The 22,453-nt window shown below is 43.0% G+C and overlaps 1 protein-coding gene across 1 annotated transcript in view; it reads left to right on the top strand.

Moving 5' to 3' along the window:
- The window catches only part of POLG (DNA polymerase gamma, catalytic subunit), an 89,106-nt gene that overhangs the window by 43,905 nt on the left and 22,748 nt on the right, over positions 1-22,453 (top strand). The window contains 7 exon segments of the mRNA XM_030189692.1: positions 2,431-2,655; positions 4,712-4,832; positions 9,690-9,782; positions 13,113-13,238; positions 19,279-19,373; positions 19,375-19,437; positions 19,560-19,618. Of these exon segments, the coding sequence (XP_030045552.1) occupies positions 2,431-2,655; positions 4,712-4,832; positions 9,690-9,782; positions 13,113-13,238; positions 19,279-19,373; positions 19,375-19,437; positions 19,560-19,618 (782 nt within the window).

Raw genomic sequence — 22,453 nt, 5'->3', positions numbered from 1 at the left:
GGCTTGTCTAGCTAGACACTTAGCAGATTGGATTATGGAAACAGAAGAGCATACGGAATGGAATATTGAGAGTGCATTGTTTAGACCATATCACCCTTATTATATGATGCATGTAGAGAGTAAAATGATACCAAAGGAATGGAAACATCATATCTTATTGGACCCAATGAGAAGTATATGGCAGTACATATTGAGGAGATTAAATAAAAACCCACGATGTACGGATCTCCTCCCACTAGTAGGGAATGGAGCATTCGGACCGGGGAATAATTGTCCGAAATTTGTCAAGTGGGCACAGGAGGGAGTGGTACTAGTGGCAGATGTTATGCAAGATACGGGAAAGATTGTATCAAGAGAGGCTTTAGAGGACATGGTGGGGGCAGAGAATGTGACATGGTATGCTTACTGCCAGATCCACAGTTATATTGAGAAACTACATAGGGGAAAATGTGATAGAGGGATATATGAGCTGCTGATGAATTTGTTTTTGCCTCAGGGAAGAGAACAGACTACGGTGTCCATACTATATAAACAGTTAAATTTGATAGCCAAGCATCGTAGTTATGAAGCAGTGGCAAGACGATGGTCTGAGGATTTAAAGGTAGAGATCAGCAGTGGAGATATTGTCCAATCTCTAAAGGAGATAGTACATAAAGTGGAGAGTGCCAGATATAGGGAGATACAATTTAGAATTGTTCTGAGGGCATATATGTCTCCCATACAGGCCTATTACGCAGGTAGATTGCAAGAAACACATTGTAGTAAATGTCATTTTCAGAGAGCAACACTATATCACATGTTTTGGGGATGTCCGGTCATACAAGATTTTTGGGGCCCAGTGCTGGAATATTGTGAGGCCATGCTACACAGGAAGCTTCGGTTAGAGTCTAAAACTGTTGTGCTTGGATTAAGGGGAAGAGGGTCAATACTACGACATAAAGAAAACCTATTTATTTATAAGGTACTAATGGTTGGGAAACAATGTATATTACAACACTGGACACAAGACATAGGGCCCTCCTTCTGGCAATGGAGGAGCTCGCTTCATTCCTTGGTGCGAATGGAAGCACGTGCTATGACTAGTAGCCCTAGAAGTAGACAACGATTTTGGGAAGTCTGGGAACCATACGTACAGGCTCTATCCAGCAGAGCTCGCAGTTTATTGGTGAACACACTCATGGGAGAGGAAGGTAGGGGAAGATAAATGGATTTATATGTTTAATGGTTAACGCTAATATAGAATTACATGGTATAGGAATAGGGGGGGGAGGGGAGGGGGGGGAAGGGGAGGAAAGGAACCTTTAATGAAACCTTTTGATGACACTCTAGATTCGATTATGATAAGGAATAAACGGGGGGGGGGGGAAAACAGACAAAGACTTGTATTAGATAAATGTTTATTGACAATATTTACAATTGACAGTAACATCAATAGAATAATTTTTTCTCTTCTAAAATAATACAGAATAGGGGATTGGGGGGAGGGAGGGACAATGTTATATGACAAAATTGATGGCTATATGTAATGATACATGTTTTCAGTGATGTTCCACTGAGTTTTATACAAATGTTTTGAGACTGCCATGTTCAGGTGGATTTGTACTTTTGGAATGGTCATCAATAAAAAACTGTTAAACATAAAAAATTTTCATACAGGCACTTTGGCAACCAATCTGGAAACTGACCGAGGGAAAGACCTCTGTCTGTATAAAATATGGGCATGTTCATCTTTTTGGTAGAATTTGTACATTTCAGAAGCTGGTTACTGTACTGTCTTATCAAATTACATTGGGCAATGGAGGGTTAAGTGACTTGCCCAGAGTCACAAGGACCAGCCCAGTGTTTCAGTGGCACTGTTCTTTGATGCCAGGTGGGACATCTGGGTTCAGTTCATGAACCTGGTTTCTACTTTGTCAGCTGGTGTTCAGAATGCTGGGCAGGGAGAGTCAGCTATTGCCCAAATGTAACACTTAATGGCCAGACTTGGCGCACGCCTACCAGGTTTCAGGATGCTTAATTCAACGGTCAGGTTATATGCAAGTTGTGAGCATGGATTAACAATAGTGAAAAAAATTCTGCATAATTGAAATGAAAACTGCTTCTGTAGTAGTCTGATACAGGCTAACATTAGTTGAGTAGGAATCCTAAAGGGACAGGGAGAATTTGTCAATCCCTGAAAGTCACAGCTCCATTTTTCAGGATCATTTTATAAAATAAAACAAGTTTAAAATGACTCTGACTTCTTGTCCTTCTCATGAGAAGTCAGCAGGAAGAAAAACTAAAGAATTTGAAAGGAAAATATATTTAAAGTTTGTATTCAGAAAAGTTCGGCTTGCGTGTGTATAACATTGGTCAGTGTTTGAGTCAAACTGCTATAACCAATAACCAATACTATTGATATCTATGCAAACCACATGCTCTGGTCTGCAGGTGGTACCGTAAGCTGTGCCCTAAGCATGAAGACCATGACTGGGTACCTGGCCCCAGCCTCATCAGTCTCCAGATGAGAGTGACCCCGAAACTAATGAGGCTGACTTGGGATGGTTTCCCCCTACATTACTCTGAAAAGCATGGCTGGGGCTACCTTGTGCCAGGGAAGAAAAACAACTTGTCAGCAGTGTCCCAGGATGCAGCAGTGCCATCTTGCCCTTACAGGTAAAAGACATGATTCCCATAAATGTCTTTTTGTTTTCCTTAACCAACATCATATGTATTTGTTTATTTGGAATTTGCTCACACCTTTTTCAGTAATAGCTCAAGGTGAGTTACATTCAGTTACACTGGGTATTTGTGTGCACTAAAACACGCTGGAGTGTGCGTTACACATTTTCAAGGTTGAAGCTTCTGCTTCTTTGGATTTAAGCACTCTAGGGCACACAGACAACCAACCAACACCTTGGAGTACATCCTGCCATGTGGTGCTGTCTATTTAATAGTTTAGTTGTGTCTGCAAGGGAAAAGTCTGAACTTTTACGGCAACAACTTTGAACTGTTGTGTTGCACGTACAAAAAGTCATCGTAGACTAAAAAAAACCCTCGTGTAATATTTTTTTAGAATAATTTTTCAAGATTATTAATGCAAAAAAGTTCATATATCGATAGGCCAATCAGACTGAAAAAATATGTATAATCAGTAAATGTGTCGAATCTCAATGACTCAAATGCACTTATCTTGCAACTTTGCGCTTCAGCTTGCCAGATGATTCCAACGGTCCCGTTTCGTTCATCTTCCTCAGGGAACCATGCAGCAAAGTGTTTCAAAATCGCTATATGCTGGAGAATCGAATGAATATATATTCTCCAGCATATAGCGATTTTGAAACACTTTGCTGCATGGTTCCCTGAGGAAGATGAACGAAACGGGACCGTTGGAATCATCTGGCAAGCTGAAGCGCAAAGTTGCAAGATAAGTGCATTTGAGTCATTGAGATTCGACACATTTACTGATTATATATATATTTTTTTCAGCCTGATTGGCCTATCAATATATGAACTTTTTTGCATTAATAATCTTGAAAAATTGTTCTAAAAAACTATTACATGAGGGTTTTTTAGTCTACGATGACTTTTTGTACGTGCAACACAATAGTTCAAAGTTGTTGCCGTAAAGTTGAGACTTTTCCCTTGCAGACACAACTAAACTGTTCAGTGTGGGTATTTTGAGAGTATCAATTTTTGTGAACAGTATCGATCTTTGGTTGGATTGCTGTCTATTTAATGACAAGCAGTATGACCACAAACTACAATGAAAGAGCCTGGCATAACAACTGCAGTCTCTTCCAATCTGAAATGGAAAGCATAGGGCAGGGGTATCCACTCCTTGAGGTCCACAACCAAGCCTGGTTTTCAGGCATTCCGCAGTGAAATGTGTATGCAGTGGAAGCAGTGAATACAAATAGATCTCATACATATTTATTGTGGAAATCCTGAAAACCAGGCTGCATTGTGGACCTTGAAGACTGGATTTGAGGACCCCTGGCATAGAGTTAAGAGTCTGTACCAGAGCTTGCTTTGTGCTGTTACAGAAGAAAGGAAGAAAGTGGGGGATGACCACTGAGCTTTCCCAGATCCAAAAATGAAGAGAGACGTTCTTGTTTAAAGTGGAAAGTGCACCATTGACATTAGTTTATCGTTTCATAAATTAAGCTCACTGTGGGGGAAAAACTTATTCTCCATTTCCATTCTCATCTTTTGTAGGTCTCTCTTACTGCTTGCTTTGAAATGCCACGTTGAGTCCACTCACAAAACTATGGTTCCACTTTCTGTGGCCAGCATAACCTTTATTTGTATTCCAGCAAAAACGCTCTTGGTTGCAAATCGGCCAGATAATAAAATGTATATGTGTATCTAATATTTCTGTCCATTCCTTGTTCCTTGCCAATTTTATTAATCTGAAAATGCCCAGATGGTGCTATTCTTAGAATGAGCCTCAGTTTATGAAAGCTGTGTTTATTACAACTGCTTTTGTCCATGGGTATTTTTAGCTTATGCAATCGTTGAAAAAATGTTGACATGTTGTTGTTCCATTAGTGCTGGATGTCATTTTGCCCTTTCTGATTTCTTCTTTTCTTTATTCTGTTTTGATATATATATTTTTTCTTTTTGGTTCACAGAGAAATATTTCATCTTTTTTGCTTAATGTGCCCTCTCTGCTTTGCCCCGTCTGACTGACACAGTGCTGCATTCATCATGCTTGTTTCTGTGTCTCCAGGGTTATTGAGAACATGTACAAGGAATACTGTACGAAAAAAGGAAGGGAGCAGCCGACCTCGCTGGGCGCCTCCCTCCAAGAGGACTTCATGTTAACAGATGACAACAGCATGTGGCAGAAGGTGAGGGACAGAGCTTCTGTGCATCAATGGGAAGGAGGTTCAAAGAGAAAATATAAGAACATAGTAGATGACGGTAGAAAAAGACCTGCACAGTCCATCCAGTCTGCCCAACAAGATAACTCATATGTGTTACTTTTTGTGTATACCTTACCTTGATTTGTATCTGTCTTTTTCAGGGCACAGACCGTATAAGTCTGCCCAGCACTAGCCCCTCCTCCCAACCACCAGCCCCTTGATTTGTATCTGTCTTTTTCAGGACACAGACCGTAGAAGTCTGCCCAGCGCTAGCCCCGCCTCCCAACCACCAGCCCCTTGATTTGTATCTGTCTCTTTCAGGGCACAGACCGTATAAGTCTGCCCAGCACTAGCCCCGCCTCCCAACCACCAGCCCCTTGATTTGTATCTGTCTTTTCAGGGCACAGACCGTATAAGTCTGCCCAGCACTAGCCCCTCCTCCCAACCACCAGCCCCTTGATTTGTATCTGTCTTTTTCAGGGCACAGACCGTAGAAGTCTGCCCAGCACTAGCCCCGCCTCCCAACCACCAGCCCCTTGATTTGTATCTGTCTCTTTCAGGGCACAGACCGTAGAAGTCTGCCCAGCACTAGCCCCGCCTGCCAACCACCAGCCCCGCCTCTGCCATCCAATCTCCGCTAAGCTCCTGAGGATCCCTTCCTTCCGAACAGGATTCCTTTATGTTTATCCCACGCATTTTAGGAAAATGTAATGAAAAGAAGAGGATTGTTCACAAGAGTTCTTGGGCACCTTTTAGATGTATCATGCGAGTTCCCACCCGGACTGTTCCTGCCCACCAATTCTCCCTGAGACAATTCTCCCCCAGGACATCCCACTTAAGGGGGACAATTCCCACCAAGGCCTTTCCCCCCTGGACATTTCCCACCCTCCCTAGGTTTTTTTTTTTTTACCAACTGTAGCTTCTTTCTTGTACCGACTCCCATAAGTCCTGGCGGTGCTTTTTTTTTTTTTTTTTTTAAACAGCATCTGGAAGAAAGAGGTTAGAGCAACATACGGATGTACACAGAGGATGTATAATAAAAAACATTTATTTATTTATTTATTTATTTATTTATTGCATTTGTATCCCACATTTTCCCACCTATTTGCGGGCTCAGTGTGGCTTACAAAAAGACTTGAATAATAGAAATACATTTGTTACGAATAGGTTATGGATTTCATTGAACAGAGTTGTGCGAGACATTCGAATAACATTGGGAGTATAGCAATAGAGCATCAACATAGAAACATTAGAAGGAGACAATAGGAAAAGGGCATTGTTAGACACCTAGACATAGGTGTACATAGTTCCGTGAATAAATGTATGATTGACTGGATAAAGGGATGATGGATCAGAAGTGGATGTGTATTGCATTGGTGAACAGTGAGTGTGGTCTCTATGTGTTTTGGCTCTTTCCGTAAGTTTGTTCAAACAGGTGAGTCTTCAGTAGTTTACGGAAGGAGGCTTGTTCGTTAATCGTTCTTAGGTTGCGCGGTAATGTATTCCAAGACTTCGTGCTCTTGTAGGAAAAGGTTGACGCGTGTATCGTCTTGTACTTCAAGCCCTTGCAGGTTGGGTAGTGAAGGTTGAGGTGAGTTCGGGATGATCTTTTGGCGTTTCTGGGTGGTAGGTCTACTAAATCAGACATGTACGCTGGGGCTTCACCGTGAATGATTTTATGGACTAATGTGCAAATTTTAAAAGTAACGCGGTCCTTGAGTGGAAGCCAATGTAGTTTCTCTCGTAGTGGTTTTGCCCTTTCATGTTTAGGTTTTCCAAAGATGAGCCTGGCTGCTGTGTTCTGGGCTGTTTGAAGTTTCCTCAGTATTTGTTCTTTGCAGCCTGCGTATAGTGAGTTGCAGTAATCCAAGTGGCTAAGGACGAGGGATTGCAGTAGGCTGCGGAAGACGAATCTTGGGAAGAATGGTCTTATCCTTTTCAGTTTCCACATGCTGAAGAACATCTTCTTGGTTATATTGTTTGCATGAGTTTCGAGTGTTAGGTGGCGGTCGATAGTCACTCCGAGGATTTTTAGCGTTTCTGAGATTGGAAGTTTTAGGTTTGGTGTGTTTATCACGTTGAAATCAGTTGTGTTGTATTGGGAGGTGAGTATTAGGCATTGGGTTTTTTTCTGCGTTTAGTTTCAGGCGGAATGCAATCTGCCCATGTGTTCATGATGAGTAGACTTGATTGAGTTCGCTGGAGATTTCTTTGGTGTCTTGTTGAATGGGATGTATATTGTCACATCATCGGCGTATATATACGGGTTGAGGTTATGGTTTGATAGGAGTTTTGCTAAAGGGATCATCATTAGGTTGAATATAGTTGGAGAGAGAGGTGATCCTTGTGGACTCCGCATTCAGGTATCCATGCCTTGGACGTGGTTGAATTTGATGTGACTTGATACGAGCGCAGGGTTAAGAACCCCTTAAACCAATTCAGGACATTTCCTCCGATGCCAAAGTATTCAAGTATGTGTAGTAGGATTCCATGGTCAACCATGTCGAAGGCGCTTGACATGTCAAATTGTAGGAGGAGTATATGGTTGCCGGTTGCAATTATTTGTTTGAATTTGGTCATAAGGGTGACTAATATGTCATAGAAAGAGTAGTCATTTGTTATAAATAGTAATCAGTGTGTCATTTTGAGGGGCTGAATTAGGTTGAAACCTAGTTAGGGGGTGTGTGTGGTGCATTGCCCCCGTCCATGAACTTCAGTTTATATTTATCTATTTATGTATTTTTCTTATTTATGACATTTGAGTGGAGGAGTGTCCTAGTGGTTAGAGCACTGGTCTTGCAATCCAGAGGTGGCTGGTTGAAATCCCACTGCTGCTCCTTGTGATCTTGGGCCTCCATTGCCTCAGGTACAAACTTAGATTGTGAGCCCTCCTGGGACAGAGAAATATCCAGAGTACCTGAATGTACTCACCTGAGGTACTACTGAAAAAGGTGTGAGCAAAATCTAAATAAATAAATTTAGATCCCGGATTAAACATGATTAGGTTGAAACCTAGTGGGGGGGGGGGCATAGGCAGAGTAATAATTTCTTATAAATTGTAATCCGTGCATCATTTTGAGGGACTGAATTTAGGTTCAAACCTAGTTTGAGGGTGTGTGGGGGCATCTCCCCCCCCCCCCCCCAACATGAACTGCAGTTTGTATTTATCTATTTATTTATTTATAACATTTAGATCCCGGATTAAACGTGAATTAGGTTGAAACCTATTTTGGGGTGGGAAGGGGAGATGGATGATAAAAGATAATGATGTGGGGGGTGAGGGGGTACTGCCCCCCCCAAAAACGATCTGGAAGAGAAAAGGGAGAAGGTCCCTTGTGAATTTTGTATTTTTGGGGTTATGGGTTGGGAATTGTCCAGTTTGGGGAACTGACTTGGAACTCTTTAGGAGAAGTGCACAAAGAATACATTTGGATCTTGCTTTAAATCAGCTCAGAGTATTATTCCTACAAGATCTACAGACTTTGGGAACAAGTTACTGCATTGCGAGAGCAATTGTTGTGTGCCTGGTTCACTGTTCACCATGTCAATTCTGTGCCACTGAAAAGCAACAGGAGATTTTTCTCCCCTTCTACTCAGTGAGATTTCTTGATAGCAGCAGTAGCCAGTTCTGGTTCCAAGGAGCCACAAAAAGATCTGGTTTTCAAGCTGGCCCCTGTGAAATATGTATGAGAGATTTGCATGCACTTCACACCTGGTTGGTAGCCAAACCTAATGTCAGATCAGAGATCACCAGTCATGTTTTTTTTTTTTCAGTACCATGCAGGGGTATACAGTAGAAAAGAGAGTGTTGTCTGTTCACGCAGCTTTTGAATGATTTCTTTTGCTTCAGTTGTTCCGTCACAGGTCATTCTGCTGTTATACTTCAGCAGGATTTCGCAAACCTGTCCACAGCCTGTCAGGGTTTGGGAAAATTTATCATGAATATGCATGAGACATATTTGCATGCTTTGGAGACCTATGATATATTACTCTGCACTGGAAAAAAAAATCAAAATTCTGCACACAAAATTGGCAAATTCTGCAACATTGTGTGCACAAAATTTGCAAATTCTGCAAAGTTTATTTGGAAGAATTTAACCAATATTATAGCCCCCTCTCCCTGTACACAGCATCCACCTTTTTTACAGCCCCCTCCCACCCACAGCATCCCTTTTTTATTTTACAGCCACCCACAACATTCCCCCTTTTTTTGCAGCCCCCTCCCACTCACAGCATCCCCTGTTTTTTTTACAGCCCCTCTTTCCCTCCAGCCACCCCTGCACTCACCTGTGAGGTAGGAGGAGGAGGAGCTGCAGTGGGAGAACCTCTTCAGGACAGGAAAGAACCTCACTCTTTCCTGCTCTGCTGCTGCCGCTCTCAGCCGCTGAGACTTCAGGCCGTAGTCTCACGAGACTTGAAGTCTCGGAGGCCATTTTGAAAAAGAAAGTCACTAGCAAGAGAGTGGTGGCAGCGGGGCAAGAAAGAGTGGGGTTCTTTCCTGCCCCTGAAGAAACCACTAGACCCCCAGGGTATTCTGTGCTCAGGTAGGGCGAGTGGCAGTGGGTGGGAGCAAGCGAGTGGGCAGGGAGAGTGCAGATTCTGCGAAGAAATGTTGAATTGTGTGACGGGAATTCTGCGCAAATTCTGTGCTCTGCAATTGCTCAGAATTCCGGCAGGAGTAATATGTAAATTGATCTCGTGCATTTCCATCATGGATATCCTGGAAACCCAACGGGCTATGGTTTCCCCAGAACAAGGTGTGAAACCCTGTGTTATGGGATGCAAAGAAGCAGCCGTAGTCTGGGAAAAATAGATCAACAGTTATTTTCACTTTGCCACTAGGTGGAACAGCTGAGTCGACTGGAAAAGGAGCCTGGGCTTGAGACTAGCAGCAATGGAGCAGGAAAAGGAAAGAATGGGACACCAGTGATGGAGGTGACATTTCTTGTTCATATTCTCAGAAATGTAATGGTCATAGAAAGTGCTACACTGACAGCACTAGAACTTGAAGGTTTTCTTTGCATACGGTGAATAGGGCATTCCTTGTGCTCTACCACATCACAAATTCCAAATATTGAAATATCAGGAAGTTTGATGCAGAAACCAATAGGGATGTTTTGTGTACAGACTAGAACAACAACCAGAGCACTGTCTCTTTAAGTTAGATTTCAAGGGGGGTTTTATTAATTTATCTTCACTGGCATTTAATAGTGATCAATAACATAGTAACATAGTAGATGATGGCAGAAAAAGACCTGCACGGTCCATCCAGGTCTGCCCAACAAGATAAACTCATATGTGCTACTTTTGTGTATACCTTACCTTGATTTTTATCTGTCATTTCGGGGACACAGACCGTATAAGTCTGCCCAGCACTATCCCTGCCTCCCAACCACCGGCTCTGGCACAGACCGTATAAGTCTGCCCAGCACTAGCCAGCCACCAGCCTCGACTCCCACCACTGGCTCTGCCACTTAATCTCGGCTAAGCTTCTGAGGATCCATTCCCTCGGAACAGGATTCCTTTATGTTATCCCACGCATGTTTGAATTCCGTTACCGTTTTCCTCTCCACCACTTCCCGTGGGAGAGCATTCCAAGCATCCACCACTCTCTCCGTGAAAAAATACTTCCTGACATTTTCTTGAGTCTGTCCCCCTTCAATCTCATTTCCATGCCCTCTAGTTCTACCACCTTCCCATCTCCGGGAAAAGGTTCATTTGCAGATTAAATACCTTTCAGTATTTGAACGTCTGTATCATATCACCCCTGTTTCTCCTTTCCTCCAGGGTATACGTGTTCAGGTCGGCAAGTTTCTCCTCATACGTCTTGTAATGCAAATCCCATACCATTCTCGTAGCTTTTCTTGCACCGCTTCTGATATTAGCGGTATACAAATTCTTGTATACCGCTAATATCCCCTTCCAGGGTTCAGTGCAGTTTATATTAGGTGAAACCAAAGCTGATAATGTTAGTGTGATGTATGAGAACAATATTTAAAAAACTAGATCTGATCATGTTATTCCTCTGCTTGTCCTTATTGGCTTCCTGTCGAGGGGCGTATTTGCTTAAGCTGTGTTTTCTGAACTTTAAAACTTTGAATGGGGATCTGGCCCATATTTTCCAACTATGTTTCAACTCTTAAGTCATATTACAGCTTCTAATAAAAAACCTATCTTATTTTGTCTTTTCCATCAGTGAATTAAATTCTGGAATTTGTTGCCGGTAAAGGCGGTTAGCTTAGCGGGGTTTAAAAAAGGTTTGGATGGCTTCTTAAAGGAAAAGTCCATAGACCGTTATTAAAATGGACTTGGGAAAATCCACTTCTTATTTCTGGGATAAGCAGCATAAAACGTTTTGTACTTTTTTGGGATCTTGCCAGGTATTGTGACCTGGATTGGCCACTGGTGGAAACAGGATGCTAGGCTCGATGGACCTTTGGTCTTCCCAGTATGGCAATACTTATGTAAGGGGGTGAAATCAAGTCTCTAGAAATGTTAAGTAGTAGTAGTAGTAGTAGTAGTAGTAGAGGTCTTTCTGCTTTGTGCAACTAAAATTTGGAATTCTATACTGTGAAGTATTCGTTTAACCTCTGATTATATATGTTCGTTTCGAAAGCAATTGAAAACTTGGGGCCCTTTTACAAAGGCGCAGTAGTGCTATCGCACAGGTAGCACGCGTCAAATCAGCCCTACCACTAGGTAGCATGGGAGCCCGGCGGTAATCCAATGTTGTAGAACTGCAGGACCAGTTAAGGGAGTGCAGCGGGACCCAGGGCCTCAGTCATGTATCCTTGCCTCATATATTCTCCGACAGTCATCTGGACAGCCTGTACGTCGGCTTGCTGATGTTTCTCAAAGCTCCTGAGTTCAGAACTCGGTCTTTTCCCTCAGAAGAACTGCTTCACCCTGCGGCACAGCTCTCGGCTACACTGGCGCTTTCATTTCTCTCCTTTCACCTCTGATCTTCAGTCTCCTGGGAGCTTTTCCTCTGGAACTTCTCTCAGCTAGAGCTTCCCAAACCTGTCCTGGGGACCCAAGCCAGTTAAGATTTCAGGCTTTCCAGAGTGAATGAGATACCTCTGCATGTAATTGGTCTCCTGTGTATGCATGTTCATCCCATGCGTATGCAGTGCAATCCGGATAATATGCTGAAAATCAGGACAGACTTTCTTTAGCGCCATCCAGAACTCCTCCTGAACCTTTCGCTGGTTGCTTATCTGGGTACCAAACTGAATGTCGCAGAGATCTAGATAGATAGCATCAGCCAGGTTGTACCCAGATGTTCAGTGCTTGCTGGAATCTGGTTATTGGTAGTGAATATCTGGCTATAAGGAAATGTGGGCCGCTGTGGACTAAATATTGGGGATGGGGTGGTGGAGTCTGTTTCAGGTTGCTTTATTTGATATACCGCTAAAAGAAATATAACATCATAGGAGTATACAATGTCAAAATAAAAGGGACTTAGAAAAGGAACTACAAACATCAATAGGATAGAAAAGTCAGCGATAGAAAGAAATCAAGGGGGAGAAAGGAAAGGGGAATAGCTTAGGGAGGCACACTTCTAGCAGTCTGTACACATGAACTCATCCGACTGCCCCAGAAATTAAAAACAAGGGGGTCTCAATGTTATGCAGTAGGCCCATAGATTTGTTTGAAAAAACATTTTAAAACTTTTTAAATTCCTCATGGGATGAATTTGGCGCATGCTGAGGGGAAGCGCATTTCAGAGCGTAGGTCCAGAGACCGAAAATATTTTCTTTTGTGGTTCAACTAACTTTCTTTCACAGTAAATGGGGCGCCCAGCCCTTGTCCTAAAATAGCATGGGAGAGGAAGCCCAGCTTCTCTGAGTTTCTTCAGGGCAATGGTTCCCAGCCTTGGTCCTGGAGGCACCCTAGCCAGCCAGATTTTCAGGATATCCACACTGAATATTCACGGAGAGATTTGCATGCAGTGGAGGCAGTTCATGCAATCTCTCTCATGAATATTCAGTGTGGATATCTTGAAAACCTGATTGACTGGGGTGCCTCCAGGTCCAGGTTTGGCAACTACTGGGCTAGGGTTATTCCTGAGTCACTTTTCAGTTGCCTTTTAATTTTCTGTGCTGAATTTTTGGCTGGCTCCTGCTGAGGAGGCATTTGATGCATCTCCCATCAATGAATCTACGGTTCTGTTATTTATAAGGACACATTTATTTGTTTTTTTGGGGGGGGGTGAATGCCCTGAAATAGTAGGGTATAGACTTTGCTGTTTAATTGTAATTACAGGATGAAGATCTTCAGCTGGAGGCAGAGTGGTCTGATAGTGAGAGCTCCCCCGTGTATCACCATGGCAATGGCCCTTATAATGATGTCACTGTTCCTGGTTGCTGGTTTTTTCGACTGCCCCACAAAGTGAGTTTTTTCACAAGTGTGTCAGTGTATGTTGTGAGTTGGACCCTATTTCACCTCTGCTCACTCAGGTCTTTCAGGATGTGCAGAAAAAGATGTTTGTGATATACCTGATGTGAACCATGTACCTGAGATCCAGCTTATTGGATCTCAGATACATCCTTCATTCCTTCTCAGCCGCTTTTTCTTTTTTTGACAGGTTTGTTTCTCCAGTGACTTCTTTTCGATATTTGAGAGTTATATATTGACTTTGGTCTCACTTTGAAAAACAGATCTCCCAAGTAGTAAGAAGAATTTTTTTTTCCTTTGGTTACAATGAGTACATTCTGTTAGGCATTTTTGGACTTTTCTGCATTGCATAGTCTAGTCCGCCTTCATAATATCCCATTTAGACTACTGCAATACCATCTATACACAACTACCTCAAGTACAGAAGTACAGTTGACCCAACGACAGACATTACAAAATTCAGCAATTCGGATGTTGTGATGTTATGTAAGGCCAGATGCTTTGACCCCGTTACTTCTTTTTTCATTAAGTTACATTGGTTGCCTGTTCAGTATCATATTTGGTTTAAAGTTTTAGTTCTCACTGATAAAGCTGTTCATACCAGTGTCCATCGTACTTATAAGCTTTTTATCTCTTATACTCCAGCTCATACACTTCGATCACTGGATTTCAGCCGATAAGTACTCCCCCCCCCCCCCCCCCCAAGCAAGCTGATCATGAAGCAACCTGAAATTCAGCCTTTTTTTTTTTTTTTTTAATCTCCCAGATTATGGTATGACCTTCCCCTGCTATTAGGTCTGGATGGTCCTTTACAAAATTTAGGTGCTTTGAAGACTCATGACTTCCAACTTACATTTAATATTACGTGAATTTGAGAACCTGTCCTTGGTCTAGATCAGAGAGACTGCACCCTCATAAATATACTCGTTTTAATATAGTCTTATTTTAGTTTGTTTTTAGTTTTATTTTGTTATTTTTTTGCGATTGAGTTGTGTATCTTTCCTGTCTAGTATTGTCTATTCTCTTTTCTTTTATGTTTAAACTGTATTTTTTTTGTAAACCACTTTGACCTCCATTGAGCTAAACAGTAATCAAGTTTTTACTAAACATAATGCCTTCTCTGTTAGGAAATGGCTCACATCCGGATCCCCCTCCGTCGGTTAGGCTTGACTAGGTCAGATAGGGAGTCATTTTATAAAGGATGTTTCCTGTTTAAATGGCCTCTTATAAAATTATTTATGCAGTTTGGGTGTAGCAGGGGCGTAGCTAGGTGGGGCCACGGGGCATGGGCCCCCTCCACTTTTGACCCACCGCAGCCACAAGGTACCTTTGCTGGTGGAGGTCCCCAACCCCCGCCAGCCGAAATCTTCTTCAGCGCCAGTCTCTGGTGCGTTCACTGATCTGTGCTGCTGTCTTCTTGAGTCCTGATGTCCAGCGCATCCTGCACGTTCCTTTAACTGAAACTGAGCATGCTCAGTTTCACTTAAAGGAACGTGCAGGACGTCAGGACTCAAGAAGACAGCACAGCAGCACAGATCAGCAAATGTGCCAGACCGGTGCTGAAGAAGACTTTGGCTGGTGGGGGTTGGGGACCCCTGCCAGCAAAGGTACCTTCTGGGGGGGGGGAGTCGGCGGCTGGGGGAGGCGAGCTAAAATGTGCCCCCCACCCCCTTGGGCTCTGGACCCCCCTCCCGCCGAGGTCTGGCTACGCCCCTGGGGTGTGGCATACTCAAGGCCTGAGTTTGAGCAGAGTGTGGGTGGAGTTGCTTCTACACCCGCTTCTGAGCCACAATTTCAGGGGTTCGGTGGAGTAATTTTATAAAGACACATAGGCACTTTCTTGCTGTCTCAACCTGTACAACACTTCTCTCCTTACCGGTTAAAATTTTAAATTAAATGTTATTACCCCAGTTAATAGACCATGAAATGACCATAGCGTCTGTTAACTTATAAACTTATAGTAGGAACTGAAGTAATGACAACACAGCACTAAAAGGAACAAAAAGAACAATGGAGTCAACCAGAATGGAATAAAGGAAATAGCTTTAGAGAAGTCCCGACGTAGGCAGTGTTTCGGCAAACATGCCTGCCGTTGGGTGTCATTGTCAAATCTAGATAGTAGCACTGTGCTTTCTGTTTTATGTCGGTGTCATTCAGTAACTCAGACCCAAATGCAGGTACTCAGCACTCTGCAACCGTATTGATATGGTGGCACAAGCTGAGTGCAGCCAGTGCTACACAGCCTGTGACAGCTGCTGCTCCAGTGTGGTGGCTGGCAGCTGATGTTAGGTCTGCAACGAGGCAAAGCACTGACAAAATTGCAATCACAGGGGTAAATACTTTCTGTGCTGGCAGCGTGGAGGAGCCCCATTGGTACAATCATTGGTATAGTCGCCACTGTCTCCTGTTCATTCATTAGGATATGTTTTAGAGAAGTTGGGAGTCTATCTTTTCAGTTGTGCTGATGACATCACAGTTATGGTCCCCATTACCTTTTCAGTCGCCTCACACTCAAGGGTCCTTTTACTAAGGTGCACTGAAAAATGGGCTGTGCTAGTGTAGTTGCGTATTTTGGGCGTGCGCAGATCCACTTTTCAGCGTGCCTGTAAAAAGGCCTTTTTAAAAACATTTTGCCGAAAATGGATGTGCAGCAAAATAAAAATTGGTGTGCGTCCATTTTGGGTCTGAGATCTTACTGTCAGCCATTGACTTAGTGGTAAGGTCTCTCGCGTTATCCGTGTGGTAATTACCTACGCGCATCAAGTAGGAGTTACCGCCCAATTTTCGCCATGCGGCGAAAATTGGCGGTGGTTTCATTTTTGACACACGTCCACTACACGTGCCAGAAATAAAATATATTTTCTGGCACGTGTAGCGGACGTGTGTCAAAATGAAATCACCGCATGGGCCATATGATAGCCGGCGGGAACTCCGAATTGACGCGAGTTGGGTGCACATAGGCACCTACTCGGCTTAGTAAAAGGGGCCTTCAGAGTTATTGCAAATCTTTCTGTTGCATAATTTGCATCGAATTCGAAATATTTGATCAAGATCATTTCCAGCTTATCCCAGGCTTTAATTTTGAGTTTGCTTTATTGTTGTAATAATGTCTGTTTGGGCACTTCCGAACAGATATTGCTTCTTACTATACAGAATGTAGCATTATGTTTAACCTTCTCTTTTAAAAAGTTTGACAGTGTATCCTGCTGTTATGTGAAGATTGATTGGCTCCCTGTGCAAGCCACAATCCTGTTGAAATTTTCTTGTCTTGTGTATAAAATATATATGTTTTATCCCCACTTTACTTATTGAACAATCTTGTTTTTACACATAAAACTATAGCTACCAGAACTTTAGAACTTTTCACCTTTACTTCTCGAGAAGAACTACATTAATAGACATTTTTCTTCGTATCAAATGGTTCACTTGGACATGGCTGTCAAAGATATCTTCATGTCCAAATTTCCTATAACCAGTGTCATAACAGATTAAAACTTACTTATTTTAAAAATTTGTGTTAAATCATTCTGAATAGAATATGTAGTTGAGAGGTATTTTGTCTCTGTTAGGTTACATTTTGTTATTCCTGGAAATGTCCAGTCTTCTTTAATTGTTCGCATTGAACCGAAAGGTATATGACGGAATATAAATTTATGTTAATGTTAATTGCGGCACATCAGTCCTACAGAAGAGAAACTGTAGGAACCTCCGCCCCTGAGGGGAACTGCTTCAGACCATGGGCAGAGACGAAGGCCACCCCCCCCCCCCCCCCCAAACCAGGTTTTGAGCATGGAGAGAGCATAAGGCGAGACTGTCCTTTTAGGAGATTGTTCATCAAGCTTCGAGGTAGGGGATGGGCTTCATGCTGGAATTCATGCTATTCATACACAAGGCTTTCTGTTTGAAGATGTGTCTAGTGGCAGGCCCATTAGTCAGAGTCACAACCCAGAGAGGGCCCTTCAGTTGCAAAGAAGCCTAGACTTGCTTTTGGAGCATGCGGCCACATGGGAGTCAGTGGACTCTTTATCACAATTAGAACCTTCAGGATCTGTTGGATCTTGCAGAGGAGACCCTGGAAGAAGAGGATGACTATAGGAAAGATTTGACCATGGTCTGCATTTCACAAGCTGATATCTCTGATAACCTATTACTTTCAGTGCTGAAAATCTCTGAGGAGCATTCTTCAGAAGGGGGGGGCATCGGGGGCCCCATTTCTTGAAGGGTCCAGGAAACTTAAAGCCTTTGCAGTTCATAGGGTGAACAGATATAATCGTGGCCAGATACTGGGCTGAAAGTAGGTAGATCCATGGCTAGACTGTACCTAGTGCCGATGGAGAAGGATAGGTTGAGTCTTCCCAAGGAAGACGCATGTGTCGGCTATCACCAAGAAGGCTGCCATCCTGCTAGAGTGGGAGTTCTTAACTCAGTCCTCGGACACACCTAGCCAGGATACCCACAATGAATATGCATGAAATAAATTTGAATGCTCTACTCCATTGTATGCAAAACTTTCGTATGCATATTTATTGTGGGTGTCCTGAAAACCTGACTGGCATGGTGTGTCCCAAGGACTGGGTTGCGAATCACTGCTCTAGAGAGAGGCACATCTCACTGAACGATCTGCAGAATCAACGGATGGAAGCGCTGTTGAAGCAATGCTTTGAAGTGTCAGTGGTAGCCTTGCAGGTACAATCTCTGGTGAATACATGGCTCAAGCCGGTCTATTGTGAATGCAGCAGCTGCTGGAGGTTTCTCTGGCAGGTTCCTCCAAGGAAGTCTGGAGGCAGCACACCTGGTGTCAGAATCTGCAATTTTGGCAGATACCTGTGTGTTCTAATCCAAGCATTGGCTAAGAACAGTGCCACTGTGGGGACAGTTCATCATTTGCTATGACTGCAAAACTGGTCAGCAGACAGCCTCAAAGACACAGCTTAGCAAGCTGTCCTTTAAGAGGAAGCTTCTGCTTGGTGATGATCTGGAGAAGATTATAAGAGATCTGTGGAGGCTACAGTGACCAGGCTCCCAGAAGATACTCTGAGGGACTAATTGATTCTTTCCAGCAAGGGGCGTTTTCGAGAAGTTTGCAACCCAGGACATTTTCAGTGCCCCAGTACAGTCTGTTCCTCTTCAGAGGTCAATCCTTGTAGGCAACCACAGAGGGGACAGGAAGGTGCCATGGGGAGGCTCTGGAAGTGCCCATAAATAGTGACAGGTTGGGGGCTTATGCTGTGGCCTAGCCATTGGCAGATGCATATGGTAGTACCAGAGATGGGCCCAGATTATTTTGGATCAGTGGATACTCAAGGTTTTTTGAGGGTTATGCGCTCAAGTAGGCTCCAGCCTCCTTCTGACATTTTTATGGAGTCCTTTTACCAGTCCCTGCTCAAAGCGATGGCAGAGTCAGAGTGACTCTAGAGAGGCTGTTATTTCTGGAGGCCATCGTGCCAGTTCCTTTGAAAGATCAGAGACTAGGCAGATGCGTTTTTATTTTGTGGTGCACTTTGTGATCTTAGGAAAGCACTTTCAGTTCCAGGCTTTTCCTTTTGGGCTGGCTATGGCTCCGAGCATCTTTTCCAAAGTGAGGCTGGTAGTGGCAGCCATGGTTCAGAAGCAGGGGGTTTTGGTGCACCCATAGTTGGATGGGCTGGTTAATTTGGGCAAAGACCTACAAGAAAAATGAAGTGGCAGTGGCTCAGCAGCTAATGTCCTTTATGTTGGTTGTGGGTTGCATAGGAGTGATGGAATGATGTCATCAAACCAGAGATTCTCATCTCCATCTGCTGATAGAAGATAATAAACCCATGCATCTAGACTGGTCTGGAGTGACTCAAAAAAAAATTTGCACGTAAGATCTAATTTCTTCTTATTCCACATTGATGCATTAATAGCATGTCATACATAACGTACAACATCAAAGCAATCACCAGTCCTGTTTAAGATGACTAAGTATTCAATAGGATAGCCTCAGTCTCCTAAGCATACTCAATAAGCTGATTTAAGGTGTTTTTTTTTTTTTTTGTTTTTTTTGTCATAGGATGGTAATACCAACAACGTAGGGAGCCCTTTTGCAAAGGATTTCCTGTCAAAGATGGAGGATGGAACACTGCAGGCTAGCACTGGAGGTACTGATAACCCGGGCACTTGAGATTAATAAAATGATCTCTTTCTGGAGAAATGCTCACAAAAGAATCAGGTTAATAACATTTGTTACCCGTAAATCTAGGATAGTGACACTAAGGCTATCCATGTGTTGAGACACATGTTGAATTTGAGTAAGTTGTCTCTCTCTTCTCCCACCTTTTTTGATTATTGCAGTTCTCAGAAGGTAGTGTGGCTGAAGAAAGGAGAACTCCCTCGATCAGTAACCAGGTATAGTAATTACCCTTTCCTCTCTGAGCACACCACCCGAACTCTCATCCACGCTCTCATTACCTCTCGCCTTGACTACTGCCCTACTCCTCACTGGCCTCCCCTTAACCATCTATCCCCCTTCAATCCATTCAGAACTCTGCTGCACGTCTTATATTCCGCCTGAACCGATATACTCATATCACCCCTCTCCTCAGGTCACTTCACTGGCTTCCGATCAGATACCGCATACAGGTCAAGCTTCTCCTTCTTACCTACAAATGCACTCAGTCTGCAGCCCCTCATTACCTCTCTACCCTCATCTCCCCTTACGTTCCCGCCCGAAACCTCCGCTCACAGGACAAATCCCTCCTCTCAGTATCCTTCTCCACCACCGCCAACTCCAGGCTCCGCCCAGTCTGCCTCGCCTCACCCTATGCTTGGAATATACTTCCTGAGCCCTTACGCCAAGCCCCCTCCCTACCCATCTTCAAATCCTTGCTCAAAGCCCACCTCTTCAATGTTGCTTTCGGCACCTAACCTTTATCCTTTCAGAAAATCTAGACTGCCCCAATTTGACTGCCCCTACTTGACTGACTGTACACTTGTCCTTTAGATTGTAAGCTCTTTGAGCAGGGACTGTCCTTCTATGTTGAATTGTACAGCGCTGCGTAACCCTAGTAGCGCTGTAGAAATGTTAAGAAGTAGTAGTAACACAGGAAAGCCACAGGTGGAACTGTCATTCTGTTAACAGTAGAGTTGGAGGAAAGTCCTGGCTTAATCCTGATTAAACTGCCAGTGCCCATGAGTGCATGGCAAGTATCTCTCTATTACAGTTTTTTTTGTTGTTGTTGTTCAATCAATTTTATTGATTTTTTCCACAAAAGACAATAATAAAGAAAATGTAGTACCAGTGACTTAATAACGAGTTAATAAATAGGAATTAAAGATCTCTTTAACATACAAAATCATAATTACCGGTGAATTTGGTATAAATGCTGCATTACCACCGCATATGACCAAACTATTACGTATATTGATTCAAGTGGCTACAAAATTGATCTGCCAAAATTGGAAAGACTTCACGAAGTTATCTCATGAAATGTGGTGGAATTCAGTATGTCTAATTGCTAAATATGAAAAAGTTGCAGCTGAGAAATGTGATTCCCTTATAGCATTTAATAAAATTTGGTCTCCTGTGATCAAATATTCATCCAGCTAATAACAATAAATAATGTACGGGTACTATTCATATATATGCATTAATCTTTAATATCTGTTATGCTTGCATACTCCAAAAAATTAACTGCTCTTTTATATTTAAATCATTTTTATTGATGTGACAAGCAGTATAAACAAAATTGCATAACTTTTACAACTGTTCACCAACCATTTTCTTTTTATCTCCTCAACAAGCCCTCCCCCCAACTCCCTTCCCTCCCCTTCCCTTTCCCTTGTTCTAACAGTCTGTCTTCTGAGTTTATGTGTTCATTACAAGTTTAAAAGATAACTACGTGCTTGAGGAGTTAGAGTGTTCCAAAAGGGGGTCCACCGTTGTTGTAATTGTACTCCAATTTGTGAGTTAATGTCCGTTACTCCCGTCCTTTCTGTGCGCAATGTCTGTAGCATTTGCGTCCTCCACTGTTGCAGTGTCAGACCCCAGTTGACAGCCATTCTGTCAATATAACATGTTTGCCCACAATTACTGCGCGCTGGGTAAATGCTGTAAAGCCTTTTACTGTAGGTCGACTATTTATTAGTTGCCCAAACAGAAGGGTCGAGTGATAAGTCCAGCCTTGCTTCCAGATTGAATTTACGTATTGGATTATTTCTTTCCAAAATTTCTCCACCGCTTTGCATAGCCAGAACATATGTCCCAAATCTGCTCCTTCTGCTCTACACTTCGGGCATTCTCCCCAAGGGGAAAGACCCATGTAGAAAGCTCTTTTGGGGGGGTATATGTAAGCGCAGTGCAAATTTGTATTGTAATTCCCAGTGCTTGGATTGATATGTAATTCGTCTGATTGTCAACACATGGGTCTTGATCTGGCCTGCACTTATCTCTGTGTGCAAGTCTGTTGTCCATTGCCTGGATAAACGTTCATAGTCCGGTTCCTCCACTGTGTCTTTTATATGACGGTGATGGTAAGATAAAGGCACTTTTTGTTGGGCCCCTAGGGAGAATGCCGCTGACAGCTCTTCTGGACATCCTCCGCCAAGGACTCCCAGGGCAATGAGGTCACATAATGTTTCAATTGTTCATAAAAGAACTGCTCTTTTTGGGGTATCCCAAATTCTGCCTGTAAATCAGGAAAGGATTTTATACGCCCCTCATTGTTAAGTACTTGTAATAAATACACTATTCCCGTCTCCTCCACCTGTGGAACACTGCATACATCTGTCCTGGGACAAAAGTTATGTTATCACATATCGATAGGTATGGAGTTACTTTTGAAGAAAAGTGATGTAGACGGCAAATCCACTTCCAGACCGACACTGCATATGGCATGATTTTTGTGGTTTTCAAAATGTTAGGCATCGGGGTCTCTGCAGAATGTAAGTAATTGCTAAAGTGTATTTCCCCAGTAAGTTCGAGCTCCATGGGAGTGTCTGTGAAGTCTTGCGTACCTCGAAACCAATCTAATGGTTCTCATCCCGCTTGCAATATTTAAGTATCGTATATTCAATAGTCCCAGTCCACCATGTTCCACTGGTATACTGAGCGTAGTAAAAGCCAGGCGGGCCTTCTTACCCCGCCAGAGGAATCTCTGTATCATGGACTGTAGCTTTTGCATAGTATTACTTTTCAAATATAAAGGGAGCATTTGTAAAACATACAACCATTTAGGTGCTACAAACAT

The sequence above is a fragment of the Microcaecilia unicolor genome, chromosome 1 (genome assembly GCF_901765095.1).
Source record: "Microcaecilia unicolor chromosome 1, aMicUni1.1, whole genome shotgun sequence".
NCBI classification, from domain to species: Eukaryota; Metazoa; Chordata; class Amphibia; order Gymnophiona; family Siphonopidae; genus Microcaecilia; species Microcaecilia unicolor.
The sequence above is the reverse complement of the archived record's forward strand: the minus strand, read 5'-3'. Positions and strand labels throughout refer to the sequence as shown.